This window comes from Saccostrea echinata, unplaced genomic scaffold (assembly GCF_033153115.1).
Source record: "Saccostrea echinata isolate AGI-Se365-2 ecotype Australia unplaced genomic scaffold, CSIRO_AGI_Sech_v1 ptg000023l, whole genome shotgun sequence".
Taxonomy (NCBI): Eukaryota; Metazoa; Mollusca; class Bivalvia; order Ostreida; family Ostreidae; genus Saccostrea; species Saccostrea echinata.
In genome coordinates, this window is record NW_026889772.1 from 11987849 (window position 1) to 12010974 (window position 23126).

At 33.6% G+C, this 23126-nt stretch overlaps 1 protein-coding gene and 1 long non-coding RNA gene across 2 annotated transcripts; one reads left to right on the plus strand and one right to left on the minus strand.

Annotated features, from left to right (window-relative positions):
- Positions 1-87: 87 nt before the first annotated feature.
- On the minus strand, positions 88-17083 carry LOC133191478 (E3 SUMO-protein ligase NSE2-like). The gene is made up of 6 exons (XM_061327232.1): positions 17023-17083; positions 12206-12341; positions 8794-8900; positions 7789-7936; positions 1475-1673; positions 88-716 (listed from the first exon to the last, which is right to left on the minus strand). Exons 2-6 carry the CDS (start codon positions 12324-12326, stop codon positions 590-592), a joined length of 702 nt encoding a protein of 233 aa, XP_061183216.1. The 5' UTR covers positions 12327-12341; positions 17023-17083; the 3' UTR covers positions 88-589.
- Positions 17084-19737: 2654 nt separating this feature from the next.
- Positions 19738-20992, plus strand: LOC133191479 (uncharacterized). The gene is made up of 4 exons (XR_009721696.1): positions 19738-19812; positions 20327-20446; positions 20715-20814; positions 20923-20992. It is a non-coding gene; the product is annotated as an uncharacterized LOC133191479 (long non-coding RNA).
- The last annotated feature ends 2134 nt before the right edge of the window (positions 20993-23126 follow it).

The following is a 23126-nucleotide window of genomic DNA, read 5'->3' on the forward strand; positions in this document are numbered from 1 at the left end:
CATCTGATACTGGGACAATTTGATAGTGTTTGCAGCATATTTTGTTTTGTTTTTTCGATCACGAGTTAATAAACATACAAACGTATATAAACTGACTTCTTTATTTACTCATCAGTTTTCCAGCATCAAAAATATAATTTAAAAAAAAACATCCATTCAACATTTTCGAAAAGAACAATTGGAGATGTAAATTAAAGCTCATTATTCCTCTGTTCAAATAATATTTCGCTTTTACGCTAACGATTTTTCAACAAAAACCTAAATAATTTCTATTCATTAAATACAACTAAATGTACTACTTCAATTCAATGTAATTAAGAGATGTATCTTTAATTCATTACAAAAAAGTTGAAAATAAAACCAGTTTTATTTGGATCAGAGTGAGACCTGTTACCATAACACAGTAAAATCTTATATCTAAAAATCCAAGCTCACATTTTGTTCTATAAAATATGCTGACACAGTTACTTTGTGTCATTTGTGTTACACATTCATTTTCCTTCAGCCTATAAATTTCATCAACTGCATAATGTCAACAATGTTAAGACTGAGAATATGAACACTACATGGTAGTCTTCTGATGTTAACATCAACTAGATTTCTTTGTCCTCTTTTCTTGGCGGATTTTTTTGTCTATATATCTCTTGAGTTCTTTGTTTTCAATTAAATCTTCTTTCTGGATTGGGTTTTCATTCATACAACCACTCACTGGACATCTGGTAAGAAAATTTTACATAAAATTTTTTTAATCTTAAATTTTTTTTCCAAACTGTGAGTATTATACACAAATTCAGTAAGTGTCCACCTATCAATCAATTTCAAGGTTAATTTATTACAATTTTCATTAAACTGATCCCTCGATTCAATAAAGAGTTTTTAAATAAATTACCACCTCCAAAACATCTCTACTGAAAACTTAACAACATCGTCGAAAACCCACGGGTGATCTCGTCTTTACTCATCACCCGTGGGCTAACTCACCGAAAAATCGTCGTATGTAATTAATATGCGTGGGTCATTTGATTGGCTGCTGAACAAAGTCGCGATGGCAAATCAACGAATTAAAGTTCAGGTTATGTATGTATGTTCGGCAATGCCAAAACCATTCCGTAGTTAACAGACCCTAGTTAACACACCGATTGCTAATAAATCCACTCACCGGTGCATTTTGCAGTTTGAAAAAGGTACTCCCTTACAATTTCTGACTGGTATTTAATGTCAGTGACCTGTACGAATTGACTTTAATCGTTCTAAAACAAACTTTGCACGTTTTAATGAGCGTCAAAATGTTTACCATAAATAGCAAACTAATAAATGTATTTTCAAAATTGAAGAGTTCCAACTTTTTGATTGGTTGTCTATAATCAATAAATTAGCAATTTCAGCGAGTTTGCCCACGGGTGATGAGTAAAGACGAGATCACCCGTGGGTATCCGACGATGACTTAACAAATGGAAACAATTGATCAACTAACTTTGCCCGGTTCTTCTTTGTTTTGATGTAATGTAGAATCCCTTCCCTGTCATAGTTGTGTTCACAATGGCGGTTTTTGACAGGGTTGACCATGTCTTTTCCTGTGTAGGGACACCTGGTGTTGATGTCTGTTTGTGTCAGCACCATCTCCTCGTCCCCAGTACAGGTGGGGGTCTGAGGCACACTGTCCACTTGTCTGTCTGTTAAAGACAAACCAGAAATACAATTTACATTTAACAATTGTACACAATGCTAACAAACCAAAAATACAATTCAGCACAATGCTACAAACATTATACATCGAGAAGAGGGAGGGGCTTTTAAACAAGAGGCCTATGTGCCTTGATGGTCATCTGAGCATTGTATTTCCACATACTCTCTAAAACTTATACCATCTTTATTTTATATATGTTATACATGTTGTTCTGTTATTAATTTAAACCTTGACCTTGCTCAAATAAGCAAAACTGAGCTTCCACTGTTTCTTGCCAAAGGGTATGACCTGAAGAACTGTTACTTTTGCACTTTGTCCAAATGACCTTGGATCGTTGCTTTGTCAGACACTAGAGCTATATAACTTTTATTTGTATCTCATGTGAATATCTCCGCGTTTTTTTCCCTTATATAATTGGTACCGATAAACGGTACCATTACCAATGCCAAAAACGTTAATTTTTCCCAATTTTGAAACTAACAATTCCCAATTCAACTGCCAAGCAACATACTACGATGACATTGTATTTCTTTTTATACGAAACATTGTACAAGTAGACTAATTGTTTCACTTCCGCTAAAATTGAAAGTAGAGGGTTGAATATGGCAGGACCTGTGTTATAGACAGCTTAGTGTCATACATTTTTGACAAATTGAAAGCATGAAAATGCGAAAACAAGGGATATTGATGTGAAAAACAATAAATACTTGTTGTTTATTCTTTAAATCACGGAGTAATAAGTAATGAGGTTGGAATAAACGCAAAATACGTTTCATTTGATTGAATGACAGAAAATTCTCCTTTGTTCTACTTTGATGCTATTTTTCCCAATTGAACTGGTCCAGGACCCTTTCCCAATGGGTAGAAAAAAATCGCTGCATCTAAAATCTCTCCATAATATTTTGTTCTCATTCAGAATATTTATCTGATAGATAAAAAGACACACAGCTTTCTACATCTTAGAAAATTACAGACCTCTTTTAAAATCAAGGGTATCGGCAAAGGGGCGGTGGTCGCCGCCCCAATAATTTTGCAAAAAAAAAAAAAAATTAAATGAGAAATACAGAATTATAAAATTTGTAACGGCAATATCTGTGGTCAATGGGGTGGCGAGAATAACGGCAATCTGTGGTCAACATTGTCAATGGGGCGGCAAAGTGTGAAAGCTATTGTTTACACAGACGCAAATTAGGATATACGTGTATACAGGTATATGTTTAATTATATACCTTTACCTGGCGTGTGTAAACATCAAGCAGGGTATCCATCACTCTACGTGCGTGTTTGCTACAAATTCTTAATCAAGCCCACAGCAAGCAACCTTTTTAGAAATTCTATTTCTTGGGGATCGGGGGTGGGGGTTCTCTAAGTTTTCTGGAATTTTTTTCTTTTCAAATGCTAAAATTTGCCCCCCCCCCCCCCTCCTGCTCCCTTCCCGGGGGTATAACAGGCCTGTTCATTGTCTAATCAACTGGTCAATTGCTGTTTGGAAATCTTTGATGAATCGAAGTTGTTAGCAGCTGCTGTTAAACAATTCTCAAAAAATATTACAAAGTAGGGGCATATAAATGAAAGTAAAATACTTTAAAAAATGGATAAAATTTACTATCTAAAATTTACTTCAGTTGATTTTTTTTATATGTCATACATTTTTCTGAATTTCAAAAATTGAGGAATTAAGAGGTATTAACCAGCCAGTTCATTTCAAATTTCATATGCATTCTTTCCGCAAGAAACAATTTAAATATTGTACAGTAATAGAAAATTATAGGATATGTATTTTGATGTTTATCTCGTCATAAACCCTTCAAAGTTCTTTCTGTGTTTAGAGTAATCCGCGCGCTTAAGATTCGAAGAAATTGCCGTTTCCATGGTTTCAAAGAAACAAACTCCTATTTAAAAATATTCTGGTTTTGTTTCATTTATATAAAGTAACTTAAAACAAAAGTCCATCAGTCTGGAATTGACAATATTTTGTTATTAATTAAGTATATTTGGCATTCTAAGTATGAGACTCTTTTGAACTGCTTATGAAAAATATGTTACAGTAAAAAAACACACATAAAACATGTTTTTTGTTTGTTTGTTTTTATTTATAATTTTTTTGGTATGTTTAATTGTTCTTTTTTAATCAGAAAATACCTTTAGACTTTTGACTTAATGGGAAAAATATCAAGCAAGATTTTGGCAGAAATTTTAATTAATTCATGTCACAAAAAGTTAGTTAGACCCCCCTCCCCCATTTTCGATACAGTTCGCCTCCCCAATGTGAAATACTTGCCGACGCCCCTGAAAATACATCACCTGTATTGGCGTTAGGTATAAATTCATGTATACATAATCATACACTTTTTCCAAAATATGTGAAGAAAATTCACCCTACCCCCAGGGGTCATGTTTTAAACAGATCTGAATCTGAATCCTCACTATGTCAGGAAGCTTTCATATAAGTTTCAACTTTCTGGCTTTTAACTTTCTGATTCTTAATCAGATTTTGAATTCACACCACCTTATTTTTGCCTTTTCTTAATTATCTCTCCTTGGAAGCGGGCTCTGCCCCACATTTCAAACTTGAATCTACAAAGGGTATTAGTCATAACTCGCAAGTATTAACAATGCAAAACAGTAAAACATTAAAAGTAATAATAGAGTTTTACTTGAGGCCTTGATAAATAAATTGTGTATTTCCGGTTCCCCGACCGACCCTAAAATACAGTGGCGAGGTTTATCCGGACGCCTCTGTCCCCCAACGAAATCGTCCGGATAAATGAATCGTCCAGATAATTGAATCACTTCTCAAAAAACACTCTCCAAGCATGTATATATGCACATTCTTGTATCAAATGTGACGGCAAAGAAACTTTAATATTTTGGTTTATTGTTTTATTTTATAGTTTTTTAAAGAAATAATTAATTAAAGAAAAATTATTAAAATGTAATTTATACAATAAAAATGGATCGGCAATTTTATGCTGAGACCTCCTTTTTAAACAAAGGAAATTTATTCGCCTTCTCTTTGGCATGTGACTTCATGGGCTGCACAAATTTTGATATACTGTTGTTTTATTTCGCCATATATAATGAAAGAAAAAGTGAGCAAGCTCACATACCCCACGCTCCCCCAAAACTCGACAATGCAACATGTAATGAATGGCACAGTGCATTTTAAATACACAGTATAATTCAAAAAGGGGCATTACTTGCAAAAATCATCACATCAAAACTTCTTGCATATAAGGACGTTCAAATCTTTGTATGTTACAAATTTAATTGGGCTGAAGTTTCTAGATAAATAATGGAATCAAAATTTCTTGGTAATATACAAATCTATACATTATGTCTGAAATACCTACAAAGTTTCAGGAAATTCAGTGCAGGAGTTACGCTGACAAACTGTTATTTAAATTCCTCAGCGATTTCGATTTGTTAATGAGAGTAAGTTCATGTCCAACACATGACAATTTACACATTTAAATAATTGATGGATACAAAATTATGATGTAGTCATATGAATTTGTTTATATACTGTACTTATGAAATTATTTAAGGCAAAGCACCAATTTAATTTAAAGGGGGGGGGGGGGGGCAAAAATAATGGAATCAGAATTTCCTGGTAATATGCACATCTACTCACTGTGTACTAAATATCTGCAAAGTCTGACGAAATTCTGTGCAGCGGTTTAAGAGGAGTTGCACTGACAAACTGTTCATCTCTATATTCAAGATATGGCCGAAAATCTAAGTTGAAAAGTACCGAAATTCCCAGAAAAATAATGGAATCAGAATTTCCTGGTAATATGCACATCTACACACTGTGTACTAAATAACTGCAAAGTTTGACGAAATTCTGTGCAGCAGTTTAAGAGGAGTTGCACTGACTAACTGTTCATCTCTATATTCAAGATATGGCCAAAAATAAAAGTTGAAAAGTGCCGAAATTCCCAGAAAAATTATGGAATCAGAATTTCCTGGTAATATGCTTATCTACACATTGTGTCCTAAATATCTGTAAAGTCTGACGAAATTCTGTACAGCGGTTTATTAGGAGTTGCGCTGACAAACTGTTCATCTCTATATTTAAGATATGACCAAAAATCTAAGTTGAAAAGTGCCAAAATTCCCAGAAAAAATAAAGAAATCTGAATTTCCTGGTAATATGCATATCTACACATTGTGTCCTAAATATCTGCAAAGTTGACAAAATTCTGTGCAGCGGTTTATGAGGAATTGCGCTGACAAACTGTTCATCTCTATATTCAAGATATAACCAAAAATCTAAGTTGAAAAGTTCCGAAATTCCCAGAAAAAATAAAGGAATCGGAATTTCCTGGTAATATGCACATCTACACACTGTGTACTAAATATCTGCAAAGTTTGACGAAATTCTGTGCAGCGGTTTATGAGGAGTTGTGCTGACAAAAAAACAGGACTGACGGACTGACCGACGGGTCAAAAACATTATACCCCCCGCCAACTTGTTGCGTGGGGTATAATACTTATTGAAATTCATATGATATGACAGAACTGTTCAGCATCATCACTGAAAATGTTCAAATATAAACAGCCCCGTATACATGTATTCCCTGTATATTCATTACAAAGGGTTACTATAAAATTAACTGAACACTGCAAACTAACTCAAACACGCACAATCAATGAAAGTATTAGAAACATTCACAAAAAACACAAACCATCTTCATGATTATCAATATTTTTTCTACAGACTATAAGTTTGAATTTCGTTCATTAAACAATACCTTGAAAACGTAATCAACTTCTATATGTAACACCAGTTTTATATTTCTTTTCTAAAGTAATGTACGTTTATAGACATATTTTAAAAAGAAAGATATTTCTTCATTTATGTACCTTTCTAAACTGTTTTGTGGGTAAAAAGGCATTTCAAATACATTTACATTTTTTGAAATGAAAATCGTATTTTAAACTAACGCAATCAGCATGATAAATAGCAGAAAGAAATCGCTCGTAATTTATTGTTCATTTTATTTACAACTCTCAAAAATTCTCATGAATTTACCGATGTATAGATGGTTAGCAATATTATCTTGAATGGATTATTATTTAATTATTGCACAGTGTAATCTAAATTCGTCGAGATTTAATTGGGATAAACGCACGCTATTGTTTGTTGGTCGCAGGTAACCGCCTTCAAACTGACTGAATGGCCAATGTTTTCACAACAGTTAACACTACTGCAAGATAAGTGTGAAAAAGTTGTTACTTGAAAAATTACCGTCCGGATAAACAGGGCATTTTTCAATGAACTATTACGTTTTGTAGTAAAAATCAACCTTCCGGATGCAGAACGCGAATTTCCGGATTAATGAGACAAAATAATGTGGAAAAAATGTGGCGTCCGGATAAACGAAGCGTCACTGTATATGAGCCAACCCTAAAAATTTATCCGCAGATATCTTTCCAGGAGTAAACTATTCCAGTTTCACTATTAGAAATCCTAATCTCGATCACTTCCGTGTTTCAGAAAAAGCAAATCTTATACACATTAATCAGAAATGTTTTGACAGTGATTTCCCTGAGGAAAAATGGTAGCGAGCTTGCCAATAAAATATTAAAATAAAATAAAATGCTTTCCCTACCTACCTACCCTATTTTTTCTCAGGTTGGAATAGGAAACACACTATTTATTTATCTTGGCCTGATCATATAACGAGTTTAAAATGTATTAATATCATCTTGTTTAAAATATGTGTACGTATGAAAAGCACAATTGATATGAATTTGATAAAATAACTATAGTTTTGCCATCTTAAATCTAATTTCCTTTAAAGATACACTTGCACTTTGGTATCTCAAACACTATGGATATGTTGAAGTGATTGGACTGATGGACAGATTCTAGTTTTGAACACTGCTTGAATCCCCTTCACCCAAAGATACGTTTTGGCATGTTTGACTGAAATTGGTACACTGTTTCTTTAGAAAATGTTGAAATTATGACAAGTTTACGCATGACGCACACCTACATGAAGATGGACAAAAACATATAGTGATAGGTCACCTGAGTAACTCTGGTGACATTCTGACCATAAACCAATGACCACAAAGATATTTCTACCTACCCGGATGAAGTATTTCTGTGATTTTCTCAGCCAAGTCCACATATTTTTCATGATTTTCAAGTGGAACCATCTGACTCTTGCTCTTATAAGCCTGTAATTTACTCTCCACTGACTCCTCCAAATCAATAGGCTCTTGTGATTGTGCTGCCTGTAAAACAAATTAAATGTGTAATAATGGATGGGCATTGTCAATCCGTGGAACAGATCTCACTGAAAATATCAAGACACTTATACCAGACAACAATAATGTGCAATGTGCCAACTCCCTCCCTCCTAAATAGCAGTCTCAATTATTCACCTGATGGTGATCAAATTCATGGACTAAGTGTTATCATTCAATTGACTTACTGATGACTGAATCTGGGCCTATTTCACTACATCTTCTACACTCTTCATGACTGAATACAATGATGCACACTGAAGTGGTCAAATTTTTCAGCTGAATAGAATGTTTTGGTCTTTCTCATCAAAAGCCAATTGTTACATAATGACAGACCCATTTCTTTAGAAACAAGAAAGCAATATTTGTCGCAATGTTTTGTTACTACTATCCTGTTCATGACTGAATATAAACCTGTTTTGTTACATCTTCTACACTGTTCATGACTGAATATGAACCTGTTTTGTTACTTCTACCCTGTTCATGACTGAATATGAACTTATTTTGTTTCTTCTACCCTGTTCATGACTGAACATGAACCTGTTTTGTTACATCTTCAACCCTGTTCATGACTGAATATGAACCTGTTTTGTTACATCTTCTACCGTGTTCATGACTGAATATGAACCTTTTTTGTTACATCTTCAACCCTGTTCATGACTGAATATGAACCTGTTTTGTTACATCTTCTACCGTGTTCATGACTGAATATGAACCTTTTTTGTTACATCTTCTACCGTGTTCATGACTGAATATGAACCTGTTTTGTTACATCTTCTACCGTGTTCATGACTGAATATGAACCTTTTTTGTTACTTCTACCCTGTTCATGACTGAATATGAACCTGTTTTGTTACGTCTTCTACACTGTTCATGAAATCATCCAGATCTCTCTCCATTTGTACATAGTCCTTCATTACACTCTTCAGAATATCTATTTCCTTCTCGCTTTCTGAAATGAAAAAGGAATTTTTTAACAAAATTTGAAGCAATGCAAAAGTTTTTATGTTTCCAGTTTGTATTGCATTTTTGTTTATATAAAAGGCCATAAAAATTAATACTTTCTCAGGCCAAAAATTTCGAAATTCAATGCAACAGGCAGGGTTTTTTTTTTTTTTTTTTTTTGGAAGCAGCTGTTATACATTCTTTTCATGTCAGTCATTCAACAAATGATGATATCAACCCAACCGATTCTTACTTTTTTGTTCTCTCACATTATAATATGTATTTATTTTATTTAACTTTAAATAATGTTATTCCAAACAAAGTTAATTCATAAAATACTGTATTATCTGTTTATCTAATAAAAACGTCTTATCTATTAGCATTTATGAAGGGGAATAACTAAATTTTCTTTTTCAACTTGGAAAAATAGAAAATTGAGTTATTTCCCTTTTCAATATGTAAAATTGATCAATGCGGCAGTGTTTGACCTGATGTTTGACCTAAAAGTACCTCTTGCACACTGTTATAAATGTTGTCAATGAATTGAAACATCTCATTTTCAGCTTTCTGTTAATTTTCATAGCACAAAAATGGGTCACCCCTAATAGAAATGAGTTGTAATGTATTTACCAGTCTCAAAGTCAAAGCCATGGTTAATTTCAAGGTCATGACATGAAACATTTTATCTTTGAGATTTATTATTGTGTGTGTAAGCCATAAGATGATGATCAGAATGAATCATTCTTAACAAGGATCATTTATGCCCCAGTCAACTCTGATGACAGTGATTGGGAAGGCCATGTAGGTCAAAGGGAGCTATGGCACCACTGCTAACATTTTTAATGGGCCATTTTAAAATCGAATAGGCCATCCATATATTCTGAAGGACCATTTTGAGAAATATAATGACAAACAAATATGAAACACTAACTGTTTTTATATCTAATTCTTCATGTGTCTGCAGTACAGCACATTTAAAGAAATGCACATACAATATGTATTGCCCGTTCTTTTGGATTACTAAGGTCAAACTTTTGATTGAACATTACATATAAGTGAGGTATTATACCTTTATTATCCTTAAGTGCTTTACAGGAATGAGAGTACCAAACATCATTTACATCATTTGTTTGTTAGGCCAAACAAAAAAATATGTGTGGTTCCGGTTACACTTCCAAAAAAATTAGGGTAGGTAGGTAGGGATTTTTTTTTTTTTTTTAAAATGATTTTCTTCATTTTTTCTAAATAATACCTATCACTGCTTTGCAAATGGCATTTAGATGTGGTGTGATAATATACTAGTCAATATTGGTAGGGGACACCTACATGCTAGCTTGCTTTGGATTTAACACTATTAAACACTTGCACTATGTTTTGCAAGGAGGCCGTCATTGCTGAAACTAAAAGTTAAACTGGAGCCATTGATGGAAATCGGGGGAAATTCCGGAAAAAATATGAAAATTGCCAAAAAAAAAGTTTAGGGTCGGGGGTATAAAATAGGGAAGGTCGGGTAACCGGAACCACACATATTTTTTTTATTTGGCCTTAGACAGAATAATATAGAGTACTGAATAGGTAGGTGTTTACCAACTGGCTGAATTAAGGTAATGAGGTAATTTTCATTTAAGGGAGGCTCTTTACACCACTTTTTGATGACATACTACACAAAAAATAAGCCTCCCTTGTTTCATTCGTTTTCCTATTGGGAAGAATTGTACAGGTTCCATCTATTCATGATCTAATTAGTCCCCTACCGGTGAAACCGGAGGGAACTATAGGTTTCCTCTGAGTCTGTCCGTCCATCTGTCTGTCTGTCTGTCCGTCTGTCTGTCTGTCCCTCTGTCAGTCCGTCCCACTTGGTTTTCCGCAATTTTCTTCTAAACGCTTGTAGATATTGAGCTGATTTTTGGTATGTGGCTTTACCTTGATTAGTTATAGATCAAGTTTGCATTTCATCCCGCTTCATTAATTTTTGACGGAATTATGGCATTTTCAATTCTTAACGGGAACGGAACCAGATTACACTTGCCGGTAGGGGACTAGTATTGCTAATGCAATACTCTCAGAATGCTTGTTTAATTTAGAAATTTTTATCTTATCAAAAACACTTATGAACATCTATTATTATGATATAACATCTACATTATGAACATATAACTTTTGAACATCTAAAATTCAGAATGAGTTTTGGGGAATTAGGAAAGATAACTCTTGCATTTACTTCTGATCACTATAAGTTCTATACAACTGCAATTTTGACCTATGAACCCTGTGGGACCCTATATATTTCAGGGGCTTTTTTTAAATACTGTATACAGGGTTATTTTTGCCCTTTTACACCTTGCAAACAATTTTGCCCCGTTTTGAATTCGCCCGGTCACAATTCTATTTAAGAAATTATACTGTGTTTTTTGAAATTCGCCCATCTGTGAGTAGGGCGAAAGGGGCTAAAATAAAATAGGGGCGAAAATTTCACCATATACCCTAAGTGATTATAATCAAGTTTCAAATGATGCCAAGGATTTGTCTGAAATTGAATAAGTAAAAGTAGAGTGCATAAGGTTTCTATAGAGTTCAGTAGGAAATTAATTGGTACTCTTTTCAGAACAGAAACAGTTTATTGGAAGTCTATTCTTATGCAACAGGTTTTAGCCAATTAGATTTGTTGTTGCATTTAAAATGAAAGTAAAACAATTAGGAAGTATTTCCAACAAACAACGCTAAGTCTTAGCAACCAAGGAAATTTCAATGAGCACTTTGACACCATGAATGGCCATTTTTTACTTCAATGCGACTATGGCACATGGCACAAGCCCTTCCCAATCACTATTTCAAACACCTCATCCTGGTCTAATTATGCATGTTGTTTGAAGAATACACTTTGAATAGGTCACTTAAAACAAAGCTTAATACAAATAATAAAAATATTTAACACAAACGTATCAATACACATTACCAATCTACAGATCAGAATTTGCTACATCAAAACAACTCTCCAGCTAGCAAATATATAATAGTAATGTCTGCCAATCTGAGATGATATTAAAAGTTTACATTTAACATCGATTGATATCTAGAAGTGCTGAATACCCATTATATGGGTGCAAGAAATATCGATGGAATTCATAAGCAACTCCATATTGTAAATTTTTAGGGTTGCCAAACAGTTAAAAAGATTTTTTTTTGAGTCTGTAAAATCAGGAAACGTCAATTGCAAATAATATTTTGTCATGGACCAGTTTTCATCTGCAAATACAGAATGCTGCATAAAATAATTGGTTCACAGTGCTATATACATACAATAATACTGACCTATTTTACTGTCGGCAAAATCCTGGGCAACATCTAGTGTGGTTTCCATGCCCACTTTGATGTACTCCTGTACAGTCTTCAGGGATTTTTTAGCTTGCTCAATTACAGCAAACTGAGCCATTGCTTTCTTTTCTTCCTAATAAAAGTCAAACATAAAAAACATAAAAAATTTAGAAGAATTTTTGATCCAGAAGTCTCTGATGAGACTGTAGCTCTACTGATCTGTACATATACATGTAACAGAGAAAAAGAAGCACTTGGATTTGAAACTTTGCAACATGCAGCAATAAATAGAATTATGTATCTTAATGTAGTCTACTTGTGTGCCAAGTTATATTGAGATCAAACAAAAACTGTAGGAGGAGTAGCATTTTAAAAGAATTTCACAGAAATTTCTATTTTTAGTAACCATGGCAACATCGTTCAAAAACAATGAAGATAATTATGAATCTTAATGTAGTCTACTTGTGTGCCAAGTTATATTGAAATCAGACCAAAACTGTAGGAGGAGTAATGTTTTAAAGGAATTTCACAGAAATTTCTATTTTTAGTAACCATGGCAACACTGTTCATCAAAATCAAAAACAAATGCACTAAATTATGTATCTTAGTGTAGTCTACTTGTGTGGCAAGTTATATTGAAATCAGACCACAACTGTAGGAGGAGTAGCGTTTTGAAAAAAAAAAAGTTTACAGACAGACGGACGGACGACGGAAACCTTACTATCGCATAAGCTCTTCCGGTCTCTAACCAGTAGAGCTAAAATTAGCACAATTTTTTTATTGTTTGGACTTTCAATCTCAAGCCACTTCAAGCCATTTCACTGTTTTAACAATGAAATTTCATAGAGTTTCACTAGAATTAGAAAACTGACACAGTTAGTGAGGGCAACAGTCGCAATACTTAGGGCTGTCAGGCAGTCAAAGTAATACATGTACTACCCCAAAACAGGTGTCTTTCTCTTATTGTAGACTAGAGTATTCCTGTAAAAACATTTAAAACTGTTGTGTCACAAAAGTGTCAATGAATATACCTTTGGGCATACATACAGACGAGTTATATGACCCAAAGATGTGTTGGTGCTTTCCCTTCAGCGTTTTTTCCCCTTACATATCTGGTACCGGTAAACGGTACCATTTCCAATGCCAAAAAAACATTAATTTTTCCAAATTTTGAAATAAAAAATCCCCAATTCAACTGCCGAGGAACAGAGTATGATAACATCATAATTCTTTTCATATGAAATGCTGTGCGAGTTATCTAAATGTTTAACTTCCTCTTAAATCGAAAGTAGAGATCAGTGGTAATATGGCGGGATGCGTGTTGTTGACAGTGTACTCATACTAAGGCCAAAGTTTTTTTTTCTTTTGGTTTACGATTCCGCCGACCCTAATTTTCACCAAACATGAAAATAAAAATAATGTCTTTCTCCGACACATTTTTCCGGATTTTTCTCAGCTGAACTGGTGGGTTTTAAATTTTAGAATGCATCTTAATCAAATAAGCGCTTATAAATATATGAGACCTTTACAAACATTTAGGTGACCGTAAATAAACACATGTGCAAACCAAAAATGGCGGTTCTGTCATGTAACAAGGTAATTCCTCACTGACAGCAATGACACACACTTAAAGAACTTTTTCTGCATAGAAAAATGAATAAAATCTTGGGTGCATGATCCCTTTCTCCAATTGCAATGTCTCAATTGGCTAAATTCATACCGTAATATTGGAGAGTGTATGCCCAACCCTGATCGACCTAACAAACACAGATACACCTATAGATAACAGGGATTTATCAGTGTCTTCTCATGAGCCGAAATTCGGCCCCATTCCCAATTGAAAATGAGTTCATTTTTTGCCAATTTGGTAGTATTTTTTCCCAATTGCTGAACAATGCTTTTATTTTTAATTATCTTGGAAAAACACAAAGTAAAATTGTCAGATTGTCAGTAACTTTCATCTATTCAACTCATTTAGCAAAGCTACAGTCATAACGCATGTTTAAAAACACTGTAAAAACATCGCCAACTTTTAATCCGAATTTCCTCCATTTTTTCTAAAAATGATGATATTGTGTAATTATATAGATTTTATATACTTTAGACATTATTTCAGATACAAAAATATATTTTCAATGCATTAATACATATTTAAAGAGGACTTTTAGAAAATGTGTACTTAGTATAATTTTTTGCCGGAGGTTTATAATCTCCAGAAAGAGATACCATAATGATCTAAATTGAAATCTCATACACACATGTACATGTAATACCCTACGTTGTATAAATACTTTATACTCATTGAAGTCCATTTTACTTTTATTAGATCTTGTATGATGAAGATGGATCATATTTAATTGTCGTTTGGTTGCCCAAATTATAGCTCATGCTGAAATGTTAAATGAATTACCCCTGAATACATGATTTAAGCAACATTTTAATTTTTTTTCCAATTTCATCAAATAGCCGATAATTTTTTCCCAATTCCCCCAAAATGGCATTTCCCAAAATAGGCTGATAAATCCATGGATAATAGTTAAGCCAATTTAGTGTTGAGAGATACATCTTAGTTGAAATAACGCTGACTGGTATTTCACTGGATAAATTCAAATGTGTATAAAACATTTGTTAATTTATAGAAGTAAATTCAATATACAAATCTTTGCAAATTTGATACGCAACTGAGATCAAAGCCCTCTGAATTACTAAGTAAATAATGAGCATTGCCTACTAACTAAAATTTAAAGAAGGACTTGATTGAGAAATTATTAGGCTTTTGTGCCGCAGGATTAACATTAAATTTGATAGCTGCATGATCAAATTATTATAACCTTTATTTCAACGTCAATTAATACTTTTAAGATTGTTAAACAATTAAATTGTATTATTCTTCAATCTAAATTTAACTTAAATTTGGATCCTTATTTTTTAGTTTATGGGGATACGAAGGTTTATAACACATCACATATCACTGAAGAGCACAAAAAGAAGTTGAACATCATGAACCAAGCACTGATTGACAAACAAAAATCAGACCTATATGTATATGAAAATGACATTCAGTCTAAAGTAGAAATGAATTAAAATTAAATAAAAAGAGTTATGTGATCTAGACAATAAAACTTAAAAGTACTATTGACGTGTATTATTTTTATTAAAATAAACATTGCTGGTATTTTAAAATGAAATTGTTGAATCCTAAATTATTTTTATTTTTCGACCACCCAATGCATTTTTTTGAGACAGAAAATCGTAAACCAAAAAAAATAAAAACTTTGGCCTAATGTCTTACATTTTTGACAACTTGAAAGCATGACAACGTGAGAACAAGGGACATTAACATGTAAAACAATGAATACTGGTTGATTATTCTTTAAGGCTTGAATTAATAGGTAATGAGGTTAGAATAAACATGAAATAAATTTCATTTGTTGACATGACAGAAAATTCCCATTTGTTCTATTTTGACTATTTTCCCCAACTGAATCAGTACTTGACCCATTCTCAATGGGTAGAAAAAATTGAATATTATTTCCTTTATTTCTTATAAAAACCTTTGCTGCAGGGCTCGACATTAACGCTTGTCCGGTACCAGTGAAAAAAAATTACGGACAAGTGAATATTGCCGGGCACTTGTCCGATTGGACAAGTGCATTTTAATGTAAAAGAGTCTCTAAATAATAAAAAGAACGACTGTTGAAAGTTAATCCATAGTTTCAAGACGGAAGCTGTACATAAAAACCGGACTTCGATCCCGATAGAGATCGTTAATTGAGTTCACATTCGATCAAGATCGAAGTTCACTAATTGCAAACTACTGAAAAGGCATGGAATTTACAAACTTAACGAATATGCACATTTATGTTGTTGTCAGGACAGAAAGCCTAGATAAAATTTCGTTTTATGTGTTTTTTGTATTTATCAATAACATCACGAATCAATCAAGCACATGCCATGTGTAATGGACTTTATTTTAGTTTTCAAGTTGACAGAATTAGATCTCTATTGAAAAATTTTCGGACAAGTGAAGTTGAAGTTCAGACAAGTAAATGTCTTTGTCACCTGTCCGAATGGACAAGTAGGAAAAAAAGTTATGTCGAGCCCTGTGCTGTTAATCAGTCAGTAAACAACACTAAGCAAGCCACCTGCAAAGATTTCTTAAGTAACGGCTGTTCCATCAATTATGCATACAATGACATACACATCTATAATACAATATTTAACATATTTAATTTACTTTGAATGTTTTTTTTAAAGATATAAATATAAACAATAAAATGTCTTTCTTTGTTTGTTAGTACAGGAATTAATGTCGCAGCTATTGCAACAAAAAATTCACATAACCCGCTTACGCGGGCTATGTATTTGTCTGACACACTTGAAAATTCACACTCCCTGAAAATGTTCTAACACAATCATCTGTAGGGTAAATATTAATTAATTTTTAGTGCATTAACTAAATTGGCAAAATGTAGGAGATATGGCCGACCACATCATTGCACCTAGGTGCGACTTTTGTACATTGTACATGCTGAAAAATAACACATTTAATTAAGAAAAAAGTAAGATAAAATAGCTAAATCAAGCTATTCTGCATATTTCAAGCTATATAGCTAAATCAAGCTATTCTGAATATTTCAAGCTATATAGCTAAATCAAGAGATTGTACTGGACCTGACTACAGTGATTACATTACACGGAGTTCATCCTGTACATATTATAGTATTTATGATGAAAAAAATCATTTTTAATTTTGCTTTAAAATCTCGTGATATCCCGGGAAACATCACATACTACACACACTAACATCGTACCTTTAATTAACCAGAACGCCGATTATCATTAAACTGTAGGCCTGACTTCTATAATATTAATATATTACAAAATAATGTCAACATACACTCCAGTTCCCGCCAGCTTTTCATTCGAAACTTCCGGTATTAATTTTTCTAACATCGATCCCGACAAAAAATGTTGGCGTGAATTCCGAATGGAATCTGAATGTAATAAGGGCACGTTGTTTACTATCGATTTTCGACTATCGATTGATTGTTGGAGCGTAGTCCGAAATATCTGACGTTTTCCAGGCGTCTTTCACGATTTATATATTTTACGTGCCTGGCACTTAAAAAATAACGCCTGGAAAACGTCAGATATTTCAGACTAGTTGGAGGGATTGGTGCGATTACGATGACTAGATGGGTGTGATAACGAATGACGCGATGTAGGCTGGCGGGAACGCGTTGACGATGATGCGATGACAGATAATGCGATGGCGATGATGCGATAGAACGATGTTTCGATAATCGTAATTGGACCATCGTATCATCGCGTCATCGCGTTATCGCTTCCTCAGGCATCACACCATCATTATCGCATTGTCGCATCATTGTCATATGCGAGATTAGCCATGGGTTTCCGACGGTGTAACTTCCCTTATTTATGAAGCACCTGCATCTGGAGTTTATGTCTCCCGGTTGATTCCATACCGACACAAGAGCATGTTCGTACGAGCAATTTTTTAAACGAGGCAAGCTTTTGACAAAGAAGTCGATGAAACAAGGATATCAACATTCTCCTTTAAAGTCAACATTTTGCAAGTTCTATGGTCGATGCAATGACCTTGTCAGCAAATACAATGATGAATCTACGATGTATTATTAAGTCGAATGCTGACTGGCGTGTTTATTTATTATTAGGCCATTATTTACACACAGAATTGTCTACGGATTTTTACGTTTGCCCTATCATGATAAGGAACACACGGCGGGTGTGACTGGTTGACAGAATGCTTAATCCTCCATGGCACTTGATCCCACCTCTGATTTTTTTTAGAGGTCGGTGTTTGCTATGCTTCCGATTTGTATTGTTTCAATGGACTTTTGGGCTTGATAACTGTTCGTTATCTCCATGTTTCATTTCACATTGTGGCAAAATAATACTTTTATTCAGTAAATTCAGTTCAAATTCAAAAGTTAGAGTGTTAGATTTAGACACACACATATGAAATAGGATTTACGGGTATATATGTGTGGGACAGTTTAGTTTTTATGCCCCCGTATCGAAGATTCGGGGGTATATAGTTTTTTGCCCTGTCCGTCCGTCTGTCTGTCCGCAAAAACTTTAACTTTGCCCATAACTTTTGATTGGTTGGTGCTATGGCTTTCATATTTAATGTGTATTCCTTGTGACAAGACCTTTCTTTGGGTACCACCATATTTGACCTTTTGACCTTGACCTTGGAGTTTGACCCAGTTTTGCAAAATTTTACCAAACTTTAACATTTGAACAATTGGAGCGAGGACTTTCATACTTCACATATGTAATCTTGTAACAAGACCTTTCCCTGGATACCACCATATTTGACCTTTTGACCTTGACCTAGGAGTTTTGAAAAACTTTAACCTTGGTCATAACTTTCGAACGGTTGGTGCTAGGGCTTTCATACTTAACATATGTAATCCTTGTGACAAGACTTTCCTTGGATACAAACAACTTTGACCCTTTGACCTTGACATAGGAGGTTGACCTACTTTTCAGAAACTTTAACCTTGGCCATAACTTTTGAACCGTTGGTTCTAGGGCTTTCATACTTCACATATGTAATCCTTGTGACAAGACCTTTCTTTGGATACAAACAACTTTGACCCTTTGACCTTGACCTTGGAGTTTGACCTACTTTTGCAAAACTTTAACCTTGGCCATAACATTTGAACAATTGATACTAGGGCTTTCATATTTCACATGTGTAATCCTTGTGACAGGACCTTCCTTTGGATACCAGCAACTTTGACCCTTTGACTTTGACCTTGGAGTTTGACCTACTTTTGCAAAACTCTAACCTTGGCCATAACTTTTGAACCGTTGGTGCTAGGGCTTTCATACTTGACATATGTCATCCTCGTGATAAGACCTTTCTTTGGATACCAACAACTTTGACCCTTTGACCTTTGAGTTTGACTTACTTTTGAAAAACTTTAACCTTGGTCATTAATTTTGAACGATTGGTGCTTCGGCTTTCATATTTCACCTGTGTATTTCTTGGGAGAAGGCCTTTCCTTGGGAACCATTAAATTTGACCATTTGACCTTGACCTTGATGTTTGACATACTTTTGAAAAAACTTTAACCTTTTCCATATCTATTTAATGGTTGCTGCTAGGGCTTTCATATTTCACAGGTTTATTCATCGAGACAAGACCTTACTTTGGGTACCAACATTTGACTGCATTTGAGAAAGTTTAACCTTTGCTATAAGTTGCCATACGGGGGCATCAGTGTTTCACAAACACATCTTGTTTTTTTTTTAAAATGTTAGGGTCCTGTCATTACGGCATTTTATAAATTAACATGAGGATTAAGATAGGACTGAGAGTGTATGAATAACAGTTTACGTTGCTTCTAGATATATTGCTTCACTATAATCCCTAGATTAGTATTTTAGTCATGTACTCCCAAATAAATATAATATCTTTATCACCGCTCTCCGTGTTTACGTGACATTCATTCATTACTCCAAGTCCATTATAAAAAGCAGCAGTCCAGTTAGTGGTCATTTTGTAACGTCAACCATGAAGTGCCTGATCATTTTCTGCGCTGTTGTTGGTGAGTCTAGTGTCATATCACTGGGGATTAATATTAAGGCGTAGGAAATATCTATAAAGCTTTAATAGCATAAAAAATAAAATCAAGTGTTTAATGCAGAAGAAAAATCTACATATTTTCAAAAGACACTTTCATTGAAAGGGAGGATCGATGTAACCACACATATTGAACATTTTTTTTCAAAGGAATAGAATTGGATATGGTCAATTTAAATGTAACATTTTAGTATGATTGTATAGACTTAAAAGGAAAATACACATTGACTAAATACCATATAAGAAACTTTTGATGTGGTTGGGTAATAATTTTCCACTGTATGTCTAAGTTATCCGAGCAAGGGTATTTTCCTCGGCTTAATTCTCCGATTGTTAACGATATCATGGATAAAAATTCTATCATAAAATAAATCTTCTCACAATAAGAATCATCTGGAAATGACCGTAATAATAATTTTTTTTAAAGATTTTTTTTTTAATTTTATATTATAGAAAATGTGCTTTTTATCTATTTTCAGCTTTCGTTGCATCTGAGAGGTGCTTCTCTGATGCGGACTGTGACCACGTGACCTGCGACTCTGGATACCAGGTGGATTGCAATCATTTCCTATGTACCTGCAACCCCTCACAATCTAACAGTGAGTATATATACTGTACACCGGTTTTTAAGGTTGCCTTTCATACCGGAGAGGGGATCCGTATTTCATTAAAGATGCCCAAAAACTGACAAAAAAAGGAGAAAGTGCCGATAGTTTGTTGCCCCTCTTTAATCTCTGGCTTCATTCAATAATGATAGTTTTACACGTTCGAAAGATTAATAAATTAATTTTTTTTTGTCCATTCAATTTGAAAAAAAACTTGAAAAACATGTATGTACGTCTGTTCCCTATTCTGTGAATTTATCAGGGTGCACAAGCAAAGACCAGTGTTCCGGGTCATGTGATTCTGAATGGCATTGTATTGACAACAGGTGCACGTGCAGAAAAGTCTAAAATTACTGAAAAATGTAAGTCATTAGCATATACCACTTGCTGAATTTATATTTACTTATTGTATACTTATTGTTGATTTTAATAAAACATTGACTTTTGTAATTGTCATTCTCCGATTCCAGAAGCTGAAAGAGCAGTTGGACAAAAGCCAAACGGCCTTTCCCTATCCCTATATTTTGAAATTAAAAGCACAATAAAAAAATTCACACGAAAGACGATCTTGTTTTTTTTATGAGTCTGAAGAACCTTTACATCCACCTGCCGTGGAATGAATCATTGTATAGCAGTCTTCTAGGGAAATATCATTATCCAACAACGACATATTGAAGCAGCGTATTTACACAGAAAGTGTGTGTGTGTGTGAGGGTGAGGGTGTGAGGGTGCGTTTGTAAACACCTTCAACTCAGCTCAGGTACTTATTGACACATCAATCAACTCACTACAGTTTTTCAAGTCGCTACAGTAATCACTGTAGTGAGTTGCAGTTTTACGAAAAATGGGTAGTTCTCGATTATTTATGCCCAAAAAATCGAGGAAAAAAGTTAGTGTCATTTGACGGTTTACACCCGTATTTTCACACACCGACTTATGATCAAAAAATGGCCCTTACACACTTTACTCGGTTTTGATTCTAGCGCATGCGCAATGCAGACTAATACTATGGCCGACTTCCGATGTGTAATGCTCTCGATTTTTCTACAAAGCAACAAATGATATAATCAGGTAAGTTAATTTTCTGTTGATTTTACCGTGAATTAAAGCGTTAATAACAAAACATCACATCGTTTCCATATACAAAGATATTAATCAATCACTCGATAAACATAGGGAATTTAGATTTCGTTGTTTATATGCCCTTGAAAAATTTATGTTAAAATCCCTAAGTTATAATCCACAAAATAATCCTTTAAGGTTAAAGAATTATTTAAATATATTTCCATCTGGCTTTAAATCTACTACAGGGCCCAATCCATTTGTTAAGCATAATTTGCAGCCGTCATCGAGTCTTAGTTCGAATTTTCTCAAATTATTCATAATGTTGACATGTTTCTATTTCATGCACTCATATCAATTAATTATGTTCAATTTATATCAAAAATTATACTTCATGTAATATATCAAACGTATCTGGTTCTTTGTTCTAGTTATGAAGTGAATTGGAATTATCTCTATCCTTTATAGTCACACATATTGCCATCAACACATCTTCAGTTCAGAAGTTAATAAATTATTTTATGAAGTTAGAGATAATTTATCTTATTTAGCCTTGTCCAAGACATGCACTTCTTTTGTAATTTATTCTTAATTTAAGGGAGTATGGTACTGACAAGTCCTAATTTCAGAGTAATTAAAACTCTAAAACATCCACATAAAATGAAAGAAGTACCTTTATATATTTCATAAAATATTATAAGAAAAGGTTCTAGTGAGTAAATCAAAAATTATGACGCACTAAAATAAGGGGGGTAACTCTGTATGATAAAGTGATATTTTTATAACCAATTTTTAAAAAATTGAGAACAACAATAAAAACAATATAAAAATATTTTTTTGAAAAAGATGTCATCCACAATATTGAAATTTTAATTTCAAAACAAAATAGTGCAAGAAAAAAGCCAAAAAGACAAATTAATTTTGATTCATTTATATCATGACAATTTATTGGGAAAATAGGTTCATGTATATGTACAACGTATTTTTTAATAATGAAAGAATAATTAAAAGTTTGATATCTTATGCTATATTTATAGTGATTTGCTTGCTTTACAAATTGCTAATAAAAAATTATAATGTTAGTGTGTAGTTTTGGAGTAATGTGCTCCCGAATTTCCTGACCCGAATTTCCTCTGCTCAAAAAGCTGTTATAAAATGTTAAAATAATGAGATTGCAATTTATTTACTTGCTTATAGTTTCTAACTCTCCTGATTTAGTCGTTTTAAACTCAAATTTTTATTATAGTTATTATTTTTCTCTTGTGACACGGCGGGCAATGCTTTTCACCAGATTTTTGCCGAACAATCCGAAAATCTTCCGATTTCCCGGTTTGGTTTTGTACATTATCGTGTACACGTCACTTCCAGTTTGCAACTCGTACACAAAATGCCGAATCGGAATCAAAGTTGAAAGTAGACTTGGAGGAGGTTTTTACAATTATCTATGAATTGTTTTGAACAAAAAAAAAAAAAAAAAAAATAGAATTTGAAACTCCGGCTTATAATTTCTAACTTTTAGTGTAACGGATGAAATAAAGTGAATTGACGAAGACAGAATGCTCGAGGCTTATTGTACATTCGTTCTAATTCTATGTCTCCATGTTTAATTTTA

What these genes read in the sequence shown, in the direction of transcription:
- LOC133191478 (XM_061327232.1), bottom strand. Translation starts at nt 12,326, where the DNA reads ATGGCTCAGTTTGCTGTAATTGAGCAAGCTAAAAAATCCCTGAAGACT. An exon ending in TTTTGCCGACAGTAAAATAG is followed by an intron (nt 8,901 to 12,205) that starts GTCAGTATTATT and finishes TTTTCATTTCAG; the next exon opens with AAAGCGAGAAGGAAATAGAT. An exon ending in CACAGAAATACTTCATCCGG is followed by an intron (nt 1,674 to 7,788) that starts GTAGGTAGAAAT and finishes TGTCTTTAACAG; the next exon opens with ACAGACAAGTGGACAGTGTG.